Source organism: Homalodisca vitripennis, unplaced genomic scaffold (assembly GCF_021130785.1).
Source record: "Homalodisca vitripennis isolate AUS2020 unplaced genomic scaffold, UT_GWSS_2.1 ScUCBcl_3766;HRSCAF=9505, whole genome shotgun sequence".
In the NCBI taxonomy this organism is placed as follows: domain Eukaryota; kingdom Metazoa; phylum Arthropoda; class Insecta; order Hemiptera; family Cicadellidae; genus Homalodisca; species Homalodisca vitripennis.
The window spans coordinates 20,554-48,497 of NW_025779879.1; the positions used below are offsets into that span (position 1 = coordinate 20,554).

The window sequence follows — 27,944 nt, forward strand, 5'->3', positions numbered from 1 at the left end:
ACGTCAACAATAAACTGAAAAGATGGAAGACGAGTTGGAAGATAGGATATTTTATCAGACTTATCTATCACACATGAAGCTCGTATCTAAATTTGCCGTAGGGCTACCTCTAAATTCAAATCAATTTGTTTATATTTGGAGAATATTAAGAGTGTATGTTTTAAAACCTGAAGTCATTATTTTTAGTGCGTTTCTCTTGGCTATTTTAGTTTATCTTCAAGCCGTAGATGTTTGGAGTCGTAGTTTACTGGGAAGATTACATTTTTCTCTTGGAAGATCAGCCAGTTCTAAAGTACAAAAACTCCAATTTTTCGTCAATACTTCTGGTGGAGATGTAGACAAACTTAGTTGGGAACTAAAGGAAAAAACAGTCGCTGCTTATGCGGTACAAGGTCGCCGACCTCGAATGGAAGATAGATTTGTAGTGAATGAAAATATCAACAATACAGGTGTTTCTTTGTTCGCTATTTTTGATGGGCATGGAGGTGAGGTATGTAAGACAATTATATTACATTTTTAATTACAGTATATTATGTTAAATCATGAAACTAATGTTTTACTGTAGCTGTAGCCTAGTTAAGACTAAGTGCCGTTCCTAGTGTTTTTCTGTTGAGAACTGCAGGACCAATCAAAGGTTTATGTGAAAAAGAAAACAAGCCGATCTAGGCTACAGTATATTAAGTGGCCACCAACACAATCGCATGATAACTACCTATTTAAATATCGATACTATTGAATACAACATTTGACCTATAGATCTTCATAATTCACCATGGTACTTTGGGATTATACCGACCACACCCAGACATGAATCGTTATTTGACATTTTGCTTCTACTGATTACTATATTAGCGTAGAACAATATTTTGTCAATATAAAACAGGAATTGTCTTATCGCAAACCCCTCCCCATCCTCAGACAGAGGTCAAAGTCGAGCGGTCTAGTAGATAACGTGATTGCAGAGTCTGAGAAAGCTGACTATCCTTCCTCCTAATAAATATCTTTCCAAGTCACATTGCCTTTACCTTTGGCCCTAACCAAAATATTATACCTTATCTATAAATATATCTTATAGATTTTCCCCCAATTTGTATGGTGTGTCAAACAAAGTACGGAACCTGTGATTCATCCACAGAATGGTTCTCTGCATTTGGAGCAAATTTGATATTTACCTTGTTGTACAGAATCATTAAATTTGCATATTTGCCATATTTATCAGATCACCATTACTGCGAGTATATACGTTTGCCATTATGTTTTATATATGCCATACATTCTCTGTAGCATGGATAAAATAACCATAAGACTAGTAAATTGATGTAAACATATTTTTTGTGTGTCAATCTAAATTGCAGTGCTTAGTCCTTCATAAATAAACTTAGGATACCTAAAAATAATTTTTTTTTTTAACGACTTTAAACTCATGATTTCGATTTGCAGATTAGTACAGTAATCTTGACAAATACTTTATTTTAAAAAACACGTTAAACAACACTACAACAACTGAAAAACAAGGATAAGTCATATTATTACTATTATTTGGTATTATATTATTATTTAATTTCACCACAATCAGCACTGTCACAAAACAGACTGATTTTAGCGAGTATGGTGAGTTATTTGGGCCAATACGATTCCTGAAAGGAGGGTTTTACCCATGAGTCACAGGAAATGTTTTCGGGACGCAGCGCATGTAATGCTACCCCGCCACCCGTCCCGCCTATCATCACACACTCAAGGTCACGCGCACAGCTAAAGTCCTCGAACTGTACCCCTGGGGATCTGTATATTCTAATGCCAGCAGCTTTGAACAAAATTTTGTTATATATTTTATCGGAAAAATGAGTTTTAACATGCTCTACCTTTACATATTTCACTTTTCAAATGCAGTAGTACGTATATTAAAATAAAAACCAGTGGTATATGCTTGATTTGTGATTAGGCATGCAATTTAGACTGGGTTTGTTCAAACTGGATCAAAACAAGGGCTGAATATTTTTTGTATAAGAATTTCACGCTTTATACTTACTTAAAAATACTGTATGAGTTTAGATCGATAGCTTAGTGTATTTTATTAGTGCTTATTGCCTGTTTTTATGGTATTTAGAATTCATAGATCACTAAAATAAGAACACAGACAGAAAAATCTTTAGAGCAATGTACAGTGACAGTGAACATAAACAAATTGTTTTGATTTCTTATTCTTTCCAGTTTGCTGCAAACTATGCAAGAGATAACCTGATCAACAATCTGAATAACAAAGTTATTGAATTGAAAAAGTTAATAGCAGATGGTAAATCTGAGAGATCAGTTATTGGCAAACCTCCACCATCCCCGAAACTCGATCAGAAAAAAGGCTCCCGGTACCGAAGGTGGTGAGAGTGTCAGCAGGAAGTCCAGTTTCCGCAAGACAACCTCACAAGCCGATGAATGTGTGAAGAAGTCTGCTGGAGGGGGTGGAGTGATCACAGATCCAGTGCTGCTGGAGAAGTTGGAGGCACTGAATCGCCCGATCACTCGGGAAGTGAGGCCAATGAGACCGAGTTTGTCAGCAGCAATACCACCCCCTAAAGTAGAGTCCTACTTGGACGCAGGTTGTGCAATCAACTATGGAAGATTACTGACAGATGAAGTCCTTGCCGCTGACAGACTCTTGGTAGAGGCAGCCAAAAAAACCATGGATGTTGCAGGTATGGTTATTTTTATTCAATGAGCTGTTATCAAATTGTACTAATGTAGTTTATTGATTATATTACTATAAATCATAGCAATGCACCGTGAACTGAATAGTAAATTAATAAAATCATGTATAACAAATGCTAGATACATTATCTCATCAAGTGATTCAGGGTATAAATATTTAAAAGGTCTAAAGTTACTTTTTTACTTTTGTTGATTACTATTTTCACGAAATACTGTGCATTTCAAAGATTTTGCAAATCATTAGAAACTTATAGAGTTCAAGTACTTTTTATTTTTACAAGCCTCTTTTAGGATATAATATTGGTCTTTATGGACGAAAATTCAAAACATTTAAGTTAACTGTTGTATAGTTATGGGATCTTTAATTAACTTCCAACAATGAATAATGCTGTTTAATATTTGTTTTAACAAGAAATATTGAAAAAAATAAAAAACTTTACACTAGTGTCATTATAGATTTGATTTTTTCTACTTATTTTAGGCATCTAGAGTTTTCCTTAAACAACTTAATAAATTGGGATTTCCAGGTACAACAGCATTGATTGCACTGCTTGAAGGATCTCGTCTAATCGTAGCTAATGTGGGAGATTCAAGAGGAGTCATGTGTGACTCCAAAGGAAATGCTATCCCTCTCTCTTTTGATCATAAACCACAACAGGTAAGGATTAATAATGTAAGTCTTAGATCTGGCAGTTACAAAATCCACATAGTGTTTGTGCACATTATCTATATAAATAAATATCATGTACGTACAATACAACCTGGTTTATTTGTATTATTTAGGACTGAAAGTGGTCCAGATAAACCGGAAATATTGTAAAAACAAAGGAGGTCACACATAATAAGTTACTTATTTGCTAGAAATATAACAGTGAAATAGAGCCAATTTATTGTTTTCTTTTATGCAGATTAATGATTACTAATAAAAAGGATTGTTTTGAAATCATACTCAATCTCCAACCTTTCATGGTGTATGTGCCTGCTTCTTCTCAAAATTGTAATGTAATCCTAATATTACTAGAGAAAAGGTAAGAATAATGTTAAATTTAAAACACGTTGACTCTGTAAACAATATTTTTCAAACAAATTATGGCCTTTGTGCGTTAGAAAGTATTATATGTGTTAAACAACAACACATTTGTTTCAAATTCTATGATAAGCTACACTCATACAGTAACGGAAATACACATGGCACAAATTCATTAAAAAACCAAGCCTTAAAAATTGTAGAATTCATCCACGTTTTTGTTCATTTGTGTACCCAACTGCCAACATATCATCTTTCTTTAATTTTTTAAAAGGCTTTTTAATTTAATAAAAGGATCTATTCCTTTTTTAAATTGGTACTTTGGGATTATACCGACCACACCCTGACATGAAATCGTTATTTGACATTTTGCTTCTACTGATTACTAGATTAGCATAGTACAATATTTCGTCAATATAAAACAGGAATTGTCTTATCGCAAACCCCTTCCCATCCTCAGACAGAGGTTAAAGTCGAGCGGTCTAGTAGATAACGTGATTGCAGAGTCTTGCCGCCCGTTCAGCTGGTGCGTCGCTTTGTTGTACTTCCGTGTTTTACCTCTACATTTCTCCAAACACAAAAATTCAACAAAAACAAACATTACCAAACAAAAACTAAAGTCTTTATTGAAAAAAACACAAAACTTGTTTTTTATTCTTGATCACACTCCGCCACCTATAATGCGAGTGCCTCTGGCCATCAGCGAAAGAAAAACATCCCTCGAGATAGTACCTATCAGTTAAATATCAAATTCTAGAGGGGCTGATCAGAAATATAAATTGAATTGTAATGGAAAGGCAATTGTGTACCGTGCAAAAAACTTTTAATAATCATGTGATGCCGCGTGGCCTTCTGTAATCGGGATTCTCGAGAAAGATAGCAGCGACAACAATACCGATCACAATACCTGGAAATGCTTGTTGATTGATGGAATGTTAGTTCTGTTACTCAACTACATCGTTTTATAACGTTCTAAGTTCATTGAAAAAAGTTTTAAGCGTTGGGGGCATATAACGGAATCTGACCCCATTAACAATTGATAATCGTTGTAAGTTTGTAATTTTGTAATTAAAGAGTTGTTTTTTCGTTCTATCATGTTTGTTTCTATAAATTTATATTTTTGTGTTTTTCATACTGGTGTGGTCGGTATAATCCCAAAGTACCTTTAAATTTGCCAATGAATGTTAGTCTAAGCTTATGACTGCCAGTTACATCGCTACAGGCTAACACCGTAACCTGTTCCTTGCTCTTTTTGCAGTCTGGGGATGAAACTTCTTTTTTTGAAACAAGCGTTTCACCGCAAATTCCTTCTTTATCAAGGAGTTTAAAAAGAAATATTTAAATTCTAAAACAGCGTCTTTGTTGGCCAGCAAGGCTTCCCCACTTATTGAGAGTTGGAAAATATCACCACTTTTTCCATCAGTTGAGCCAACCATCACTAGCTATAAATTCACCAGTTTTCTCCTTCAATTTCCAGTTCAAATTTTAAAGCTTTTGCTTGAAGCAAGGGACTATTAACGGGTACACACTTAACCCTTAAATTTTGAAACCATAAACATAGTACCTCTTTACTTTCACTAGATTGAGAGGAATAACACTTTTCTCTAATCTGGAACTGTACTTGTTCCAACGCCTAACTCTGACACAACGCAGGAAGTCAGTGCACTGAACACTACTGCAGGCCGTCGCGCACAACAGGCCAACGCCTTCTCGTCAACCTCATGGAAATTTCCACCATCACGTACACAAATGCAACCATTGTACTGAGCAACGAGTAAATACGAAGTACGTTAAACTTGTGTTATGTGCACTATTCATTAAAACTTTTATCTTTCAAAAAGCATTTTAATTTGATAATAGGTCCGGACTTGACGGAGTTCAAATTAGCGCGTTCCGAGTTTCTGAGAGTGTACTGTAGTAAGTACTAGATATACAAATTATAGCAAAATCATGACATTAAATTGTAATTTTACTACAGTTTAATTTATTGTGTATATCATTGCAATACAATATATTATTTTACTGTACACTTAATTGCAGACAAAATTTTCATTACTGTAACACATGTCTAGTACTGCAGTGACAACAAAAATTAGGTAGAGGTATCATAGCTTAAAAAATTGATAGGTATATGTTACACCAGGAGTCATAGATGGGGGGGTTCCTCGCTCACTGTCACAGAGGATCTATTTTCAGGATATCAATCCAGAAGTTCTACGAAATTGTCTGGCTTAAGGTGCATGAACTTGGAAGCAGAAATTTTTGGATTTTGGCAATTATATTTCTCCTTCAGTTCATCCTTATGTCTCATACACTTATTTTAAAACATTACTAAGGAAAATAGATTTCATGAAATATAACATCTTTTGATTATGGATGACTGACTGATGCGCAGGACTATGATTGGGAGGAGTGTTCTTTACTCCTATGTTTACTTTGATTTGTTCTAGCTCCATCCAGATCAGAATTGACATGATTATGTTGTGTTCTAAATTTGGATAGTACTTTACTCCCGTATATTAATGTTTTCTTAAGATTGAGTCGGGAGATGTACCAAACATAGTGACTGTGTCAGAATCAATCATTGATATTCTTCCAATATCGGTTAATGCTGTTCAAACTGTCAACAAGAATTTAAAATTCCCCAGTCTCTGTTGTTAACAATACTTCTATATTCATTATCAAAAATATATCTGATTTTGTGGGGGGTTGGATCACTGTTCAGATGAAGCTTATAAACACAATAGTTTCCTTCTATTTGGAAGATCATGATATTAACACTGATTCCATAAAATATACCTATTTGATACTATTTACCTTGACTTCCAAGAGGTAGTGAGCACCCATATAACCTTATTCTTAGGAAGCTTTTGGCTTTTAGATTTTTTTTTATCTTATTTTCTGGACTGAACAGTGCTTTTTACAAAGAACATTTAGAATTTAAAGTTCCATAGAGTGTGTTCAATGGCGCAGTGTAGTGGGTACGGCGGTTATCGCAAGATAACCAGATCAAGCAACGCCGAGCGTGGCTGCTGCTTGGACAGGTGACCGCTGAGCGATCCTGTCCTTGCAAGCGGCCCGCCTGCCCGGTCATTGGTGGTGGTTCGGAAGTCACCTTTAAGCCGTTGGTCCCCAGGTTAAGTGTTAGAGAGGGCTTCTTAGCCCTAACTTCGCCTGGTAAAATAAGACATTCTTTACTTTTTTTTTTTTTTATTCTGAGAGATTAGTTGCCAGTTCAGTAAAGTTTCAGGGTTCCAATTTTGGCCTTTGTTTTGTTATAATATTATTGACACATATATCTTGAACCACATATGGCAATATACAAACTGAATATGTCCAGGTAATGCTGGTGATATTAAGATATTTTTATCGATTATAGGAGTTAAAGACCATATAGTTTTGGAATTGACTATGCTGTAATGTATGCTTTTTAGCCACATGCAACTGAGCAAAACTCTCGTAGAAAATATAGAATTTTATTTTTTTTACTTTACTCATAAAACAAATCCCTGTTCTTGTTTTAAGATTAATGGCTGTAAGATTAAGAGATAGCATATTGTGCAAAATCGTGGTCTTGTAGATCCCAAGTTGATCTCTGAACACTATGAGGAACTTGGGTCTTCTGATTTGGATTGTCCAACTTTTTTTAGTCTTATATGATTCTTTACAAATTCTTGGTTTGAAGTCATGTTCAGTATGTCTGGAAAAGCAATAGAGGTGATACATATATATAAGTAGATAATAGTATGGGGTTCCTGGCGCACTTTCGGAGCCGACCGAAAAGCAATGTAAAATACTGTTCAATGTACCATAAAGGAAGCTGAGAAATAACACAGCAAATCTCAATGAAAAATTAACCGAATCTACAGTCGTTCGTCTCCAAAAGCGATCGGTACATTACTATCTACTCTGTGGAATGAAAAATTAACCAAATCTACAGCTGTTTGCTTCTACTTTCTTAAGCTGTGCTTTGTAAAATGTTGTCAAATCTGCTACGAATAAAGGAAAAATCTTCAATGACAGTCGAGGTGTGCTACTACAGACCGACCATCACGATAATCGCTTCGCCTGCGTCATATCCGTAGTGATATCACGCCGTGAGAGGCGCAATCGTTGGTTTACAAGCACCATTTAGTTAAATAAATTTTTCTATCTAAATGGAGCGCGAAAAAATATCATGTCCGTTCTGCAAAAAAGAAATTTTAAGAAAAAACTATGATCGCCATTATAATTCTAAAAGTCACGAAAAAAACAAGCAAATTTACGATAATGAACTAAATTATTTAAGACAATGGGCTAGAGAAAATAAAATTGCCGATCACGAAAACATGTTTAATATTGAGAAATTACGTGAATTAAAGAGAAATTTCAAAGTTGAAAAGAAAAATCTCGACCTATTTAATGATGAAAAACTTCATTCAATAGCTGAAAAGTTGGCTATCGGTACTAACGATAAAACCAAGTCTGAAATGATCGAAGAAATTGATAAAACTCTTAAAGTAAAATCCGAAAATATCATTGATGTAGAAGTTTTATCCTCAATACACGGTCTTTTCAAGCAATACATTTTAACAAATTTAAACGATAATTCCATGTCAATTTACAAATATCTATCAATTATGAGGCCAGAAATTAAAAGTTTAATCGAAAAATTTCAAGAAAATGTTAAAAATATGAAAGGATATCTCTCTTTGGAATGTGAATACGAAAGAACTTTAGTGAACGGTGAAACACAAACGTGTCCAGTGTACTTTACTATAAAAGCAGATGAAATCTTTGACGTAAACGACTTTATTACTAAGCAATTTAATAAATTAACACATCGAGAACAAACGAATAATCCAAATAAAGGTTCCGGATGGACATTTAAAAGTTGTAAACAACTAGTTTTGAGCCTTAACAAACACGAAATGATGAATGCAGGATCATACATCGATTTACCAAAGAATATCAAAGATAAAAAAGCTTGTATAAATATAAAAAATAGAGATGATTTTTGCTTTATTTACTCAATAAGATGTGCTATTGAAAAACCAGAAAGAGACTGTGAACGTGTAAAGCAATATGAAAAATTTGTGAATGACGAAATATTTTCAGGTTTTGAGTATCCAATGTCTCTGAAAGATATACAAATATTTGAAAAACGAAGCTACAATTCCAAGTATAAGTATCCAACAATGTCTATCAATGTCTACAGTTTTGATGAAAATATTAACATTGTTCCGTTACAAATTTCTGAAAAATATGACGCTGAAACAAACATTGATTTATTGTATGTTAAACAAGATGATAAATCTCATTATGTTTTGATAACCGATTTAAATAAGCTTGTTTCTTCGCAGTTGTCTAAACATAAAGAAAGAAAATTTTTGTGTAGAAGATGTTTAAGCCATTTTTACAAATCTGGAGATTTAACAGATCACTTAGAAATTTGTAAAAATCATGAAGTTTGTAAGCCAATTATGCCATTTCCAGGTCAAACAACTAAATTTACTAATTATCAAAAGAAATTTAACCATCCGTACGTAATTTATATGGACTTTGAGAGCATATTAGAAAAAATTCCGACATGCAAGAACAATCCACAAAGGTCGACTACAACCAAGATTCAGAGGCACATTCCTTATGGTTTTACTCTATATTTAGTGTCGAATGTGACCAATCGCATGTACAAACCGATATGTTATCGTGCCAAAAATGAAGAAGATTTGAAAAACGTCCCGACAAAATTGTTTGAAGAACTCAATAAATTATCGAAATACATAGCGAAAAAATATAATTCTAAGAACATGAAACCTATGAAATTGACAGAAGAAGAAGAAATTTCGTATCAAAATTCAAACGTTTGTCATATCTGTGAATGGTCTGCTTATGATGTTGGGTCAATTCAGTATGGTTTTACTCCTGATAGTTGGAAAGATAAGAGTTATAATAAAGTGAGAGATCATTGTCATTTAACCGGCAAGTTTCGAGGCGCAGCTCATGCATGTTGCAATCTAAATTTGAAATTTCCTCAGAATATTCCCGTTTTCTGCCACAATATGTCAAATTACGATACTCATTTGTACATAAAAGAATTGGCTAAACAATATGGAAATGTTGATTTGATTGCAAACACCGATGAAAAATATATAAATTATTCTGTAAATTCTGGATATGGCTATGAATTCGAAGGTGATAAGCCAAGAAAATTCATCAAGTTTTCGTTTGTAGACACGTTCAGATTCATGGCCTCGTCTATAGAAAAGTTAGCTAAAAATCTAAAGAGAGAAGACTTCAAACATACAAATCATTTTATACAAGATGGATTGAATGAGATAATAGAAAGACAGCCAAATGACGACGACGAGGATTTTTAAAATTCTATCTGGAAAAGGAATATTTCCCTATGAATTTATCGACAGTATTGAAAAACTTGATTACACAGAAGAATTGAGAATTCAAGATTTCTATTCACTTTTGACAGATGAGAGCATATCTGAGAAAGATTTTCAACACTACTTAAATGTTTGGAACAAATTAAAAGAGAAAAATCTTGGAAATTACTCTGATTTGTACAATATCCAAGATGTTTTATTGCTTGCTGATATATTCGAAAATTTCAGAAACATTTGCCTTAATTGTTATAAACTCGATCCGGCACACTATCTAACAGCTCCCAGTCTCGCATGGGACGCAATGTTAAAATTAACGAAAATTGAGCTTCAGCTAATTAACGATTATAATATATATTTGATGATTGAAAAAGGCATTCGCGGGGGCATTTCTCAGTGTATTAAGCGATATGTTAAAGCAAATAACAAATATTTGAAAGATTTCGATAAGACAAAGCCCGAAAACTATTTGTTATACGTTGATGCTAATAACCTTTATGGGTATGGCCTAATGCAAAAACTGCCGTTTAGTGATATCAAGTGGATGGATCCAAAAACTTACACAACTGCAGAATGGAAAGAAACAATTTTGGAACTCACTGGCGACGAAGATTATGGCTATATTCTCGAAGTCGATCTTGGATATCCAACAAATTTACACGAACATCACAAGGATTTACCTCTTGCTCCAGAACATTTTAAAAACAAACTTTGCACAACTCTACTGGATAAAACTGAATACGTTGTTCATTCGAGAAATTTGAAGTTCTATTTGGAACAAGGTATGATTTTGAAACATGTGAATAGAGTTATTGCATTCGATCAGAAGCCTTTTATGAAAGAATACATTGATTTTAACACAAACATGAGAACCAAAGCTACAAGCGACTTTGAAAAGGACTTTTATAAGCTGATGAACAACTCAGTTTTTGGAAAATCTATGGAAAATGTGAGAAACAGATGTGATATTAAGCTTGGAAATGAAGAATTTTCAATGAAACAAGCTAAGAAAACAAATTTCAAATGCTTTAACATCTTTGACGACAACTGTATAGCGAGTCACATGTACAAACAAAAGGTTAAATTTAACAAACCGATTTACATAGGATTTTCAGTTCTCGACCTCTCAAAATTGCTAATGTACGAGTTTTATTACAACAAATTAAAGAAGTTTGATCCAGATTTGAATCTGTGTTACATGGATACAGACAGTTATTTTCTAGAATTGAAACGAGATCCTTTTAAAATTATTAAAGAAAATATAGATGACTTTGATACAAGTGATTATCCAAAAGATCATGAATGTTTCACTACTAAAAATAAGAAGGTAATAGGGAAATTGAAAGATGAGTTAAATAGCGAAGTTTTAGAAGAATTTTGTGGTTTAAGGTCTAAGATGTACTCGTACAAATATCTAGATAAAAACCCAGTTAGGTGTAAAGGAATTAAGAGAAGCGTTGTAAATAAAACAATAAATATTGAAAACTTGAAGAGATGTTTGTTCGAAGATAAAGAAGAATTTAGGGAGATGACAGTCATCAAAAGTTATAAACATGAGTTGTACACTGTTACCATAAACAAGCTGGCACTGAACGCTAAAGATGATAAGAGAATTGTCCTAGAAAATAAGATCGATACAGTACCGTATGGATATAAAACAGATATATTAGACGAATTAAATAAACTTGGAAACTTTGATATGTAAATGGAAGATGATTTAATTCACTGTCACAAGTGTAAAAAGAAAACGAAAAATATAGATTCAAAAATCGTTCAAACTCAAAATGGATTGTATAGAATTGCTGCAAAATGTTCAAAATGTAAGACAAACAAGAGTAAGTTTATAAAGAATCCAAATCCAAAACCTGTTAAGCAAGAATTGAAGACTAAAGATGAGATAGAGATTGAAGCTCGAGAAATTCATGCACCAGTACGAAAAAAGTTTAAAAAGAGAAAAATTATAACATTAGGAATTGACGATTTATGGGCAGCAGATTTAGTTATAATGTCTAAACTATTCAGATCAAAATGATGGATTTAAGTATATGTTAAATGTTATTGATACTTTCTCAAAATATGCTTGGTCAAGAGCTATCAAAAGAAAAAACGGCAAGGATATTTCAAAAGCTTTCGAAGATATAGTAAAAGATGCCATAAGGATCAATCACAAACCTCCTAACCTACTTCATACAGATAAGGGTTTAGAGTTTAAAAATAAAGAATTTAACGATGTTTTGAGGAAATACAACATTAAGATTTATCATACTGAAAACGAAGAGAAATCAAGTATTGTAGAGAGATATAACAGAACTCAAAATGAGAGAATGAAAGTAATTTTTGAGATTAATAAAAACTTTAAATGGATCGATATTCTTCAAAAAATCGTAAACAATTATAACGATACAGTTCACAGCACAATCAAAATGAAACCGAAAGACGTAGATAAGGATGCAGAAAAGGAGTTATTAGAGACCGTTTTCAAGTATGTTCCACCTGAAATTCACACGAAAACTAAATTTAAAGTCAATGATCATGTAAGAATTGTTAGTAAAAAACAAACATTTTCGAACAAATATAAGAACAATTGGTCAAGAGAAATCTTTGTGATTTATCAAATTAATAACACAGATCCTGTAACTTATAGTATAAAAGATTTAAATAATGAAGAAATAACCGGAAAGTTTTATGAATATGAATTGAAGAAGTCAAAACTGTAATATAAATTTTCTATATATAAATGGCGCATCAAAAGAAATGTACAAAGTGCAAAGAATTTAAAGATTTAAATGAATTTTATAAAGATAAAAATAGGAAAGATGGAATGCATTATAATTGCAAAGATTGTGAAAGGGAATATCATAAAGAATTATATGATAAAATAGAAAAATTAACTTTGGAAGATAAAGAATGTCTTAAATGTAAAGAAACTAAAAAAATTTCAGAGTTTAATAGTGATCACTATAGTAGAGATAAGAAAGACTCATATTGTAAAGATTGTGTAAAGAAGAATCTTCATAGATTATATTATGAAGATACTCAATGTGAATGTGGAAGAACTATAAAATGGTTAAATAATTATCAAAAACATTTACAAACCAAATATCATAAGTTAAGAGTTTAACATTTTCATTGTGTAATAATTTTTTCTATTTAAATGGAGTCTCAAAAGAAATGTACAAAGTGTCAAGAAGAGAATAGAAAAGACTGTTATTGTAAGGAATTATATGATAAAATGAACAAATTAACTTTAGAAGAGAAAAAGTGTTACTTTTGTAAAGAAATTAAAAATATTTCTGAATTTAATAACTGGCAGTATAGTAAAGATAGAAAAGATGCTTTTTGCAAAGATTGTGCTAAAAAAATTTTCAGCGAAAGTTATAAAAACGAAATGCCTTGTGAATATGAAAAAAAAATTCTACGATGGTTACCTAGTTATGCTAAACATTTACAAACAAAATATAATAAATCGAGAGTTTTTAGTAAAATTTAGAAACATTTTCATCGTGTAATTTAGATATTCTATAAATCAGTCGAGATTCTGCCATATTTGTAGTAAAATGATTTCCGTTGTATAAAATATTCAAAGATTCTTTCATTTGGTTGTAGAGATTTATACTATTTGGATCTCCATGTCTTAATAAAATTTCCATTTCTGGGTAATCAATTTCAAGTTCTTTCAATCTTTTCGGTATTTCTCTCTTTTGAGCTCTGATAACGTAATAAGGATATTCCCACATGTGATTCTTCTTAATTAATACAAAAAACATGGTGTTTTTTCTTAGCAAAATCTTTACAAACAAGGTCTGGTTTCATTAAGTCAATTTTTACACTTTGTTTTGTGATTATTTCCGTTTTTATTTCATCTTTAATTTGCAAGTGTTTAACTTCGTCCTCTAAATATTTAATCTTGTTTTCAAGTTTGTACTCACCAAATTTTCTAATGGAGGGTAAAACCTCTTTTGTAACCCACTTTTGAAAGGTTTTTGCTTCTAATTTATTAGATCTTAGTATTAAAGAATAAAATCCAGATTCATTAATGAAAATAGTGTCAGGATGAAGATTTTGAAAGGGTCTATGGCATAGACTCTTGTAATTTATATATTTAAAGGCTATTTTCTCGTCATTATCAATATTATTTATGATAGCTTGTCTAGTATTTTCATATTGTAAAATTTCTGCAACATCTTTAGCCTTAAACCAAATTTCATTATTTTCGTCAACAATCGTGCAAATGTCTTTATTATTGAATGTAAGTTGATTGTTGAGTAGGTCTACAACTGACTCCATTTAGATAGAAAAGAAATTTAACTAGTAATTTTTATTTCAGTATAAAGTCCAGATTCATTGATAAAAACAGGGTCAGGATGAAGATTGTTAAGGGGCCATTCGAATAGCCCCTTGTTTTTTAAGTAAAAATATTGAATTTTGTCATCATCATCAACTCATTTTTATTCCTTTTTCAATCTTAAATATATTGTTGTTTTACTCTCATTATTTAATAGATTTCCTTCAGAGTCTTGAATAGTCAGAACGATTTTTTGAATTCTTTTAATATTTTTTCTAATTGGAATATAATCGATTTCATTTGGTTTTTCACTGATTTTTGATCCATAAGCAACATTTGGGAAAAAAGTGTACAAAATTTCAGATTCTTTGTGTAAATGTTCGGTATGATTTTCAAAACTAGGTTCAACGAGATTGCAGTGCACTTCAATTACATCGAACGGTCTAAATTTTGGCGTTTTATTTCCTAAATATACCTGATTTGGCTCAATAGTTTCTTGAACAAACCCTAACAAATCTACAATAATTGCTGAAAACATTATTCTTACTGGTGATTTTATTTGAATTTTATTAGAGAGATAATTTTTTTGCATTTCAAACTTGTTTTCGTTAAAGTTTAAAGATTTATCTGATTGTTTGAATGTTTTCAGATAATTTTTAAGGGAATTTTTTATTTGATCGAAAGTATAATATCCTTTGTTTAAACCATAGTATTTTGTTATGTTCTTCTCACTAAATCCTATGCAATAAGGAGAACTTTCACTAATATTTATTACAAAATTGTCAGAATAAAAACCGCTTAAACCGATAAAATAATTTGATTCTTCCTCTAAGTGTATAGGATGTTCCAAGTTTAAAACTAATTTAGAGCTTTCTGAAGTCAACTTGAACAGCTTCATTTTCGCAAGCGTTGCTTCAAGATGAAAATCTTCTATTTAAATGGAGAAATTTTTAAAGCAAAAAGATCAGATAAAACTTCAAACGTTTGAAGAAAATAAGAAAGATCAACCAATCAGATTGTTAATTGTTGGTTCAAGTGGATGTGGAAAAAACAACTTTATTATTGAATTTTATCTACAATAGGTTGATTCCTTATTCCAATTTGTATGTTTTTAGTAAATCTTTAGAACAAGACGCCTATAAAAAATTACAAGAAAGATTTGAAAAATATTGAGAAAAACTTAAACAAAAAAATATCACATTTTTATAATGCTTCCGAGGACATAGTTCCATTAAGCGAATGTAAACCGAATTCTTTAATCGTTTTCGATGATTGTATTTTAGAAAATCAGGACGTTATTAAGGAATATTTCGTAATGTCCCGTCACAAAAACATATCTTGTATCTATCTTTCCCAATGCTTTTCAAAGGTTGATAAACAAGTTATAAGAAATAACCTGAATATGTTGTGTATTTTTAAGCAAGATGATCACTATTCGAGAAAGATTTATAACAATTATGTGGGATCTGATATGAGTTTTAACCACTTTATTGAGTTATGTGATAAAATTTGGAAGGAAGACTACGGATTTTTAACTATTAATCTAACTTTGAAGCCTAAAAATGGTAAATATCTGAATAAATTTTCTAATATAAATGCTGCTCAGTGGTCTGACAAATCTACTTGATAAAATATTTGTTACAATTATTTTTATATTATCTTTAATTTTTATTTACATTATGAAAATAACAGAAAAACGGTAAATCTGTTCACGTTCCACGTTCACGTTCATGTTTCACGTTCGTGTTTACGTTTCACGTTCATGTTTTACGTTCCACGTTCACGGTTTTACGGTCCACGTTCACGGTTTTACGTTCAACGTTCGTGTTTCACGTTCCACGTTCACGTTTTACGTTCCACGTTTACGTTTCAAAATTTTCCTAAATAAATGGCGAACGTAACTTCAGAAGAAGCAAAAAAACTTGATCAAATAGAAAAGAAATTAATCAAAGAATTTAAAGAACAGATTCGAATTGATGAAAAAGAACAAGAATTTATTCAAAAAAATTAATCAACCTGTAACATCTGCAATAAAAAATGTTGAGGGCAAAATTGAAAATGTTTTAAGCGATAATCAAAATTTGATGAATTTGGTTCCAGTTGTACGACAATTTGCTGATATTTCGATTCCAGAATCTGAAGTAGAAGAGTTTGAATTGCCAAAATTACCATCTTCAACACCATTTAGACCTCGGATCATTGAAGACTCTACCATAGTTGAACCAATAAGTCCTGGAACGACGGATATAATAATTGGTAAAATTGGTAAAAAATTCCTTCCTAGAGTAAAAGATGATAAATTTGGTTTGTATTGGGATAAAAAAAAGAAAAGTTTTATGATTGGAAATTTGCCCGTGAATTTTGAACATAATGATATCATTATTAAAGATAAAACATATAAAGGAACTCAAGGTTTATGGAGATTATTAACAGGCACTGATGTTCCAAAAGATAATTTATATTCTGAAGAAGATTTGAAAAAGTATACAGAAATTTTATGGGAATCTGACTCAATTTACAAAAATAATGATCCATCAACTAAGAAACCAAAGTCAAGTAAAGGTAAAAAATATCTCAATTTGATTAAACCAATTTGGGAAAAACGAATCGAAGGATCAGGTGTAAGAAAATACAATGATAATAAGATTGAGTACAGATATATCGACGATTTGACAAAACTCGATGGAAGTATTAATTATATTTATGCTCAAGAGAAGGCTGGAAACAACAATTTTTTGAACGAAAAGAAAGCGATTAAAGATTTTATTTCGAACAAACTTGATGAAATGATTGAAAAACCTGATGGAATTAAATATTTAAAACGAGTTTTGCCGGCAATAAGTTCATCTATGATTGAGGGTAGTGGACTTTTGAATGATTTTATCAACAATTTACCTTTTGAATTACACGTACCAACTTATCAGTATCTGGGGCCTGGCACAAAACTCGAAAAAAGACTAAAAAGAGGAGATACTGGTATAAATAAATTAGATCAAGCTGCTATGGAACACGATATTTTTTATGCAAAACATAGAGACACAAATTCCAGACATATCGCAGATAAAGTTTTGCAAGATAAGGCAATGGATAGATTTTTATCAAAAGATGCTAGTTTAGGTGAAAGATTTGTTGCGCTTCCAACAGCTGGAGCAATGTTTTTGAAGAGAAAACTAGGAATGGGAATCGAAGAGAACTTGAAATTTTAACTATATAAATGGAGGTGAACGTAAACTTCAGCAAAAATCAGAAAGAAAAAATAAAATCCGCTTTTAAGAAGGAAAATACCCGTTAGTATTCAATTTAAAATAGATCAACTAAAAAATGGCGAAGATAAGATATTTTTAACAAATAGACAATACAATAAACTCGAAAAACATAAGAAAAACAATAAAGGAACCAGAATAGAATTTTCTTATAATCAGTTGAAAGAACTCAAAAATGGTGGACTTTTGAAAGATTTATTAGATTTTGGAGAAAATATTCCAGTTGTTAAAAATGTTGTTCCTTATGTTCGTAAAGCTGCTCCAATCGTTAAAAAGGATGTGATTCCTATTGTTCGAAACATTTTTAAATTGGTTAGATAAAGAGTTGGAAGATGTTACAGGATCTGGATTAGATGAAAAAAACTTTGAATTACGTGAAATCAAACATTGAAAAAAAATTTAAACCTTTAACATTCGGGGAATTGGAAGAAATCTGCAAAAATATTAAACATTTTAGAGGAATCTTCATGAGAGATACATTACCTGAAAAAGTTAAGAAATTTGAATGTGGAATTGTGAATTTAGACTCGATTATGGGAAGTGGAACGCATTGGATTTGTTATTATAAAAATGATAAGAATGCATGTTATTTTGATTCGTATGGAAGAATTGAGGACAAACCACCTATAGAATTGATTAAATATTTGAAAAAATCAAGCGTCTACTACAATGATTCTCAGATTCAAGACTATAAAGATCCCCCAATTTGTGGTCATTTATGTGTTTTTGTTTTGAATGAACTGAGTACTGGTAAAGATTTTAAAGAAGTTGTTAACAAATTATTACTTAATAAATATGGATTCACAAAATATTTTTGACGTATTTGGAACACAAATTATTCAAAATGTAGATAATAGTTTGAATTTTGATAGTTTGAGAAATGAGTTTGATAACAAGTTAGAAAATTTATTACAAAACCTTCCAGATTCAGATATGTTTGCTGTCGAGATTGAAGATTTTAAAGCAGAATATGATAACAAACTTGCAAATTTCATGAGTTCAAATGAAGTTGCTGATAAAATAAAAACATTGGAAAAAGAAGTTGATGATGGTGTAAAAAAATTATTTACCAATTTAATGTCTCATATCGAAAAAGCTGATAAAATTACTGAAGCGATCAAAGTTGAAAAGAATTATGTTAGTTTGGCTAATAAAAAAAGAATTGTCGGTGTTCGACCTGGTATTGACAAACATGATGTTGTTGTTAAAGAACAAATTTTAAAACCTCTAAAATTATCAGAAAACATCGATATTGTTGATTTACATGATCCGAATGTTAAATATGCCTTAGATTTTAAAGGAAAAAGAATTAGCGGTGTTAGTAAAGGAATTAATCCATTTGATGTTGTTGTAATGATTCAATTAGAAGATCCTATTAAAATGTTTAATGAACTAAAACAAAATTATGAGAATCATAAACAGCATGTTAAAGATTTTACAACAGAAGTCTATGAAAAACTTGATGAAAGAAGTAAAAGATCAGTAGACGATGTTGGTGAATTACTTGATAAAGTAAATAAACTAGAAGAAAACTTTAATACATATAAAAATAATGTTAATGAATTAGTTGGTGAAGTAATTAACAAAATTCTGGAAAATTTTGATACACGTTTCAATGAGAAAATAAACTTTTTTGAAAATTTAGGTACACGTTTCAATGAGAATGTAACACATAATAATGAATTACTTAAAAGAATAGATGATCAATACTCTTTATATCTCGATAAAGTAAATAAACTAGAAGAAAATTTTAATAAATTTAAAGAAGATGTTAATAAATCTTTTGAAAACATTGATAACAGATTTAATGGATTAGGCGGCTATGATGACTAATTTTCCTTATATAAATGGCGCTCATATATTGTGTGAGATGTAAAGAAAAAACTGCAACAAATGATATAAAATACTATGCAAACATCAATGGAGTTAAGAGAATTTCTGGAAAATGTGCTGAATGTAACGCAAAAAAGAGCCAATTTATAAAAACTTGATTTTGAAATTTTTTCCTAATAAATAGAGATGGCGGGACATTACAGTGCTTTCGATCTTTTTATCATGCAACACGAAAGAGATTTGAAAAAAGAACATTGGGATGACATTTCTCAAAAATATGAATTATCCGAAGATATGATGAGATTATACGTAAACAAATTGAATTGGTATAACATTGCAAAATATCAAACTCTGTCCCCAGAGTTCATTCAAGAAAATATACATTATCAATTAAAAGATCATATGTCTGTTCTTTGTCTCTATCAACACTTGAGTATAAAGTTTTTGGATGAAAATAAAGATACAGTTGATTGGAACAATATTATAGATAGCGGTTACTATCCTGTGCAGATTTTATTGAAATATGTGACCGAGATCGCAAAATTTAAGGAAGAGAATCCTGAATATGACGAAGTAGATCATTAAAAATGACTCTAATCTTTTTAATTATCTTACTAAAATTTATATCTTTTCTTATAAAAACGTACATTAGATCGATGAAAAAAATGATACACGATGTTTAAAATTTCTAAATTTTCTCTTATTAAATGGCGGACTACAGAAAATATGCTAGTGATATTGAAAGGGCGGAGTTTAAAAATTTCTATCCAATTAGTAAACAACATTTGAATGAACCGAATAAAAGAACTGAGTTTAATATTGATTTTGGAGATAACTTTTGCTTGTCTAACTTCCAGTTTTATATTTCTGGAACTTTAACAAAACAAGATGGTCAAGCATATCTTGGAACTGATAATGTTAGATTAATCGATAATTTTATACCGTTTTTATTTTCTAAGATTGAAGTAAGAAAACACAATAAATTGATAGAAGAAGTCGAAAACTGTGGCCAATTAAGCACAATTAAAGGAACTATTTCGTATTCAAAAAGTGATGTTATTTCTCAAACTTCTAATGGCTTTGAATCAGATTTTAAATTTGGTGTTTTTGAAGCAGCTGGAAATTTATCTCATTTTGGATTAGGATTTTTTGAAAATGTTACTATTCCGATCTATAAAGGAGGATTTTATCTAAGTTTTATAAGAGCAGAAGACGATGATGTGATTCTGAAGACTGCAACTGGAAATGTTATGCCTGTTGATGGAAAAATAACAATTACAGATTTTTTTATTAGAGTTCCAATGATTGATTATAAAACCACGAGTAAAATTAGGTTGATTGATGAAATTACAAAAAGTCAAAACATTATGTTTAATTTTCTAGATTGGCAATGTATTGAACAAAAAGGTATTTCCGGAACAACTTATTCGTTCGATATTACAAATATTTATAGAAATATCTTCAATCCCAAGTTCGTTATCATCGGTTTTCAAACAGATAGACAGAATAATCAAGAAAAAAATCCTTCAAAGTTTGATAGTTTGGATGTAAAAAAATATCAGAGTAAAATTGAACGGTTCTTATTATCCAGATGAATTACAAAATTTAAACATTTCAGGAGGTCTTTTCAGAATCATGTATCAAGATTTTAAGAAAGTTTACTGTAATAATAAGGAAATGTATTACAATCCTAAAGAATTTTTAGCGAATAGACCTATTTATGTCATTGATACAACAAAGAGTTTGACAAATATTTCTGGTTCAAAGAACGATATAATTATCAATATGGATTTTCAAAAAGCTGTTACAAACGCGATTTGTTATGTGGTTGTGGTTTCTGAGAAATTTTTAGCCTATGATGTGATTAAGAACGATATTAGAGAAATTCAGTAAAAATCACGTTATTTTCACTATTATTCATCGGATAATTTTAAAACTTTACAGAATTGTTAAAGACATTGATATAAGTATTCATTTTTAATTTCAAAAGAATATCTTAAAAAATGGGGATGATATTAACAAAAAACTATTCCAAGGTCATCTTAAGGGTTGGACCGGAAGTTATGATTTTTAAAAAATACTTTAATATTTACTGATCCTATATACCAAATTTCATCAAAAAAGCTCCAATAGTTCTCGAGATATAAGAGTTTAAAGATAAGGGATGATTGGGGTAGATTTTGAAAAATTTTGTTATTTTCATGAAATTTTAAGTTGAACTCGCTTGTTTTTGAAGTTTCAGATTTTTCCGATAAAATTTTTTATTTTTCTTTGAATATTAAGAAATAGGGGATGATTTCACCCTTATGGATAAGTTAAGTCGAAAGAGTTAAGTATTTACTATATGTGTACCAAATTTCGTTAAAATCGGTTGAGTGGTTTTTGAACAACAAGGTTTGAAATAAATATTGATATTCACTTATTTAATATACATTGGAAAACTATAACAGTTCTAATATCGATTGCAACCATCGATTTTTATTATCGATAAAACTTCGATATTCATAATCGTTTATCGCACGGAAAAAATTTTCATCATGGGCGTTGGCCACGTATAGCCAGTCATGCTTGATCCTCCTCTATTTTAACGAAATTTAACAAGATATATCATCATTTAGAAGATTCTAATGTATTTGCAAGTTGAAGAAAGAAGAAATGGACTTTATATGAAGTAAGAAGATTGTGTGATGTTCTGTGTTTCTTGTTAAAAGTGAAGTGAAGTGTTCCACTGGGCGTTGCCATTCATAGTGTTATTATATTTTATAAGTTACTTTTATATTTGCGACTCGAAGAAAAGGAAAAATTGCAAGAAGATTGTGAATTTGTGTAGACATTCTAAACTGTGATAAAAACATTGTGTGAAAATAGTGATGTAAAGTGTTCATTTGTAATACAGAATTAAGTGTTTTTACAGTGATTTCATTGTCGCACACGGCGTGAGAAAAGCAAGGTCATTGTTTGGTGTCACTACTGTCCTTGTACCACACACGGCGTGTGCAAAGCAAGGTCAAGCGTTAGTGACACAAACGCCTCTCACATGTTTCAATAAAATGAGATTCGAGGTCAAGCGTTAGTGGTACAAACGCTCACAGCAGACGTCACAAATCTAGAGTTGATTGAAATAAAACATATGATACCTTTCTTCTTCTCCCATTCCCAATTTCTTAGAAGTTAAGTAGATATCGCAAAAACACGCACACTAACAACACTCATTTTGTATGTCTTTCATTATATCGTATTGAATTGCTGAATGACAAACGTTTCTCTTTTCTTCGTCAGAATCACACACACACAATATATCTGTTTCGTAAATGTTTTTTCCATATAATTTATCCCAATCTACAACAAAAGCGTGATCTCTTATAAATTCCTTTGATAAATCTTGTTGTTTACAAAGACTTGTTAAAAAACTAGCTGTATGCATATTCCCTTGGCCAGTATGGATATTGTCTTCTCAACATTTCAACAAATAAACAATGAAATTTAGCATAAAAGCGATGAAAAATGTCAGATTGTTGGTGTTTTAGTTTATTTTGTAAAAATCGGAATATTTTTCTTATTTTTCTATTATTTAATTTAAAATCTCCTATTACATTTAACATATTTATACTATCTAAGTTGTCTGTAATAAATTGCATTGAACACTTTTTAGTACTTAAAAGTTCTCTGAATTCGTTTTCATTTAAGGATTCGTTTTCACTTAAGGAAAATATCAACATTTGTTTAACATATTTAGGTAATTCAAAGAAGTCTTTATAACTATTTCCTGTGGTAAGTTCTTTAAATGCTAGAAACTGAAGTGATTTTTGGAGAGTTCATGTTGTTTGGTGACTATTTAGTAGAAAAGTTTTTTATTTAAGAAAAATAATTTGCTAAATTCATATTATTCTCTTTCATTCCTTCTAAAACTTCAAAAATATACTCTTTCGCTGATGAAAAATCTCGATTTCTTCCGGAATAATCTTTGTAATCATATACAAAATATCCTAAATAGTTGAATAATAAAATAAAATCATTTCTCTTTATCTCGGTAGTTGAAATATAAACATAAACATTTGCGCTGAAAAATTTATATCTCGGTAGACTTAGTTCCATAATCTCCATTTATAAAAAAAATCTTTTTTTGTTTAAATGGAAGAGTATAATGCCAACTGTTACAAGTGTTATAATAGAGGAGAAATTATCGATAAAAGATATTTAGTTTGTAGAGATTGTAATTTAATTTTGTACGAAAGACCTAAACCTAAGAAATTACGAAATAAACTAACACATTTGAATAATCTGCTTACAAAATTACAATACGGAGGTGAAAAACAAACAAAATTTGTTACAGAATTTAGAAAACAGAATAAAAATTTTTACTTATCTCTTGGAACCATTGACAACATTATTTTCCTTTTCAAAGAATACATTAGGTTTGTAGGTATCGATACACACGTTTATTATGAAAAGATATTACCTGTATTTTTTCATTATCTGGATGTTGAATTTGTCTACGATTTTAAGCCAGAAATCCTCGATGATTTTATAGTACATTTGGAGAAAGTAAATGAAGAACCTCGTCAAACAATGAAGATGTTGGCAATTCCCTCGACTTCTCGAGTGATTGTTAGCAAATTTCATTTTTTCCGTCTTTAAATTTTTTCTATTTAAATGGAGTTCTTGAAAGAGTTAAATGATATTGGAGAATGTAAGTTTAAAGAGTATAAGAAGTTAAATGAATTGGAAGAAAGGAAGAAACATAGAATCTTGAATTTGGAGAAAATGAAAGATAAATTCGGGTTTACAATAATTGCCGAGTTGGAAGATTGTAAAGTACACTTGCCGAACAGATTTTTGACTGTTTTGGATGAAAAAAAGATTAAAGAATTAAACAAAAATGAAAAATTACACTTGATTGTTACTGGAAAGAAGACTATAAAAGATAAAGAAATTATAACAATTAACTTTGTAGAATAAAGTCTTTTCAGTTGTGCTCTAAAACTTGCAGTCCCTCCCCACGTCATAGTACTGTTTTTGATAACCATAGTTGGTGTCTTTCTTCATAGGAATCACATGGAATATTATCTACAGTAATACCTTTTGTTTCACACAAAATGTGGCTATATTCTATAAGAAAAATTCTATAATGCTCTTTAATGAATTGTGTTGATAAATCTTGATACTTACAAAAATTCCTAAGAAATTCATCAATTAAGTCTTGATTATCTTGAAAGGACGTATAATATGGGAAAAATTTCATAAAAAAACGATGAAAACTCTCTGTTTGTTTATTTTTTTACTTTCTTTTCAATATCTTTCGTAATTATATTAAATATATAATCCCTTATTTTTTTCGTTTTTTGTGTGTACACGTGTGCAGTTTTCGTTCTTTCTGCAAAAGACTCTACAAGTTCTTTTAATTCTGTTTCATTTAAGGAAAGTATCGAAGACGGTATCAACTGTTGTTGAAAATAAACCGGCAATTCACTGAATTCATCTTTGTTGCACTGTTTTAATGCTAGAAATTGTAGAGACTTTGGTGAGTTCATGTTGTTTATTTAGTAGAAAAGTTTTTTATTAAAGTACAGTATGTTTTTAGTAAAAATGTTTTAAATTGATTAAATTTTATTAAGATTTTTCCTTTATTCGTAGCAGATTTGACAACATTTTACAAAGCACAGCTTAAGAAAGTAGAAGCAAACAGCTGTAGATTTGGTTAATTTTTCATTCCACAGAGTAGATAGTAATGTACCGATCGCTTTTGGAGACGAACGACTGTAGATTCGGTTAATTTTTCATTGAGATTTGCTGTGTTATTTCTCAGCTTCCTTTATGGTACATTGAACAGTATTTTACATTGCTTTTCGGTCGGCTCCGAAAGTGCGCCAGGAACCCCATATTATTATCTACTTATATATACACATATATATATACATCATTGAGGGCTGTACTGAGAAGGTTCCTTCCGTGTATGGTCAAGATGTTTTTTTTTTTTTTTTTTTTCTCTTAGGACAAGAAGCTTATAAATTGCACTTAGTCCTGTAAGGACCTTTGCGCTGCTTCCGGAGTGATAGGATATTCAGGATGGGTAAGGTTAGGGAGTAGGGGCCGCCTCCTATCGAGATCCATGAGGAAGAATTAGGGCACTACATCTCAAAGTCATCCTGTAAGAAGAAGGGGAGGCCAGCTCTGAACGAGCCTCTACAGTCAAAGTAGGCAGGGGGTGGCACACCCTTGTTGAGGTTAACAAGAACCTCTGAGGGGACAAACCCCACCAACTCCAACAGTCATCTTCCACAGTAGATTAGACCTATCGAATTGCCCATGAACCCCAGAATCTAAACATTTGCGGTTAGTGATGTGCCGCTACTGGACATCCATAAGGTGGCCCAGATTGAAGTGGCACATCGGTTTTTGCTGTGCCCAGTGGTGGGTTCAACTGGTAGGTATAAACCAGCCAGAAGTGATCCCTGCTGGGTGATGGCCAAGATGTTACCTGAGCTGGTTTGAGTAGATGTACAAATGTAGCTAAGAGATCCTGCTCTTTTAACTCACCTTATTATGGTAGACTTGTTTTACTGTAGAGCTGGTTAAACTTACAAAGAGAAAATAAAGATATAAGGTTTGCATGAGTGATCTGTTTGTTAACCTTTATTTTGGAGTTTTTGTTATAGTGTAATGCACTGGAATCACAAACACTTTTGACAATTTATACTTTTTGTTAACAAATTTGAAAAATTCTTATAGATATGAAAATAACGTGACTGTGGTGTACTATTTTACAGTTGATTTTAGGTCTCGGGGATTTTTCGGATGCTTATTTTTTCCAAGAGTTTTACTGTTCAGTTTCATTAACCAGTGCATGAATTTATGAGGTGTAGCAACCTTTTCCATTTGTTAATGTAGCCTTTAAAAAGTTGAAATTTCTTATAAAGGGATATCATTTTAATCCTTTTCCCACTGAACAGACTTTTTATCTTAAATTAAAAAGCAATAAATTTAATTTTTATTACAAAGCAAACTAAAAAAATTTAATCAAATATTGAAGAGGTGGTAGGTTAACCTTTCAGTATCAACGTCCAGATAATTGTATGTTTTAAAAACATGTATAAAAGGATACATTATGTTTTTACAAATTTTTTATATCAATTCACATTAAAATAAACATAATTTTTTTAAGCCTGTTATATAGTACACAAACACAATTGATCAATTAGTAACAATGATGAAAGTTTACGATTAAGTTAGTCAGTCATCAATGATGTCGTAGCTGAGACATGTTGTTTTCATAGTTGTCAGTCTGTTTTTTTTGGCAAGTGTTCTGTTAGAATGTTGGCTTTATGTTTGTTTATAATTATAGTATAACCAAATCGTGTATAGTGTAATTTAGGCGTGTAGTGAGTTATTATGAATCGTTAAAGGTCCCTTCTGAGTGAAAATACTCTTAGAAGAGTAATAGAGGAAGAGAACCTGATATTTCTTTTAGTATGTAAATATTTGTAAGTAGCCAAAATCATGTTAGGCCTACTTTTTTTTGTTCTATCATATAGTATTATATAGTTATTATTATGGCTATCACTTAAAAGAAAAGTAGTAAAAGTCAGTAAAGGACATGGACATTTTGCTAATCAAGATATACATTTTAGTTCTTTATAAAAAGTTGAGTGGAGTTTTGTGCACATGTTTTTAGTGTGTTTGACTGTATTGAGTGTAACAATTGTTTGGGTATTTATTTGGGTGTCAAACCTGAAAATTAAAAAAGAAAAAACATTTTTAAGATTGTGTTATTGTTATTTTTTATTTTTCTTGTAGTATAAAAGTTTATGGAGTATATTTTGTGCTAAAAACACATTTTTGTACAAAAAACAAAAGAATTTTAAAAATTGGATAGTAAAAATAAAGTTATGACATTTCATAATAACTATAACCAAATGCTAAAAATGGTACAGCACTTTTGGATAACACCTGTAAAAATACCTTTGGCATTATTTAATAACATTCCAAAAAAATGTCTGGCACTGAAAGGGCTAATTAGTTTCTTGTAATAGAAAACAAAATTCTGAGCATTTATTGGTTTATCTGTATCACAGATGCGTGAAAGGAAGAGGATCAAGGAAGCAGGGGGATTTATTACTTTCAATGGAGTATGGCGTGTAGCTGGGATTCTAGCTACTTCACGAGCATTGGGTGACTACCCATTAAAAGACAAACGACTTGTTATCGCCGACCCAGACATCTTGACCTTCAACCTGGCCGATCACAAACCTCAGTTTTTGGTCCTGGCTTCTGACGGTCTCTGGGACACATTTACGAACGAAGAGGCAGTTTCATTCATCAAAGAACGACTGGGAGAACCCCATTTTGGAGCTAAAAGCATCACACTTCAGTCATACTACAGGGGGTCTCTTGACAATATCACTGTCATCGTCATCAATCTGAGCGATCATGTATGGAGCAAACACCACCGCCTCCAAGAA

The 27,944-nt window shown here is 31.1% G+C and overlaps 1 protein-coding gene across 1 annotated transcript; it reads left to right on the forward strand.

The window, feature by feature from the left end:
- LOC124372664 (protein phosphatase 1L-like) lies at positions 1-27,944 on the forward strand (the record flags this gene model as incomplete). Its single annotated transcript, XM_046831074.1, is given in 5 exon segments — positions 1-490; positions 2,212-2,339; positions 2,341-2,690; positions 3,231-3,361; positions 27,558-27,944. Coding segments are annotated over 5 exon segments (1,464 nt in total), but the record flags the coding sequence as incomplete, so codon positions are not given.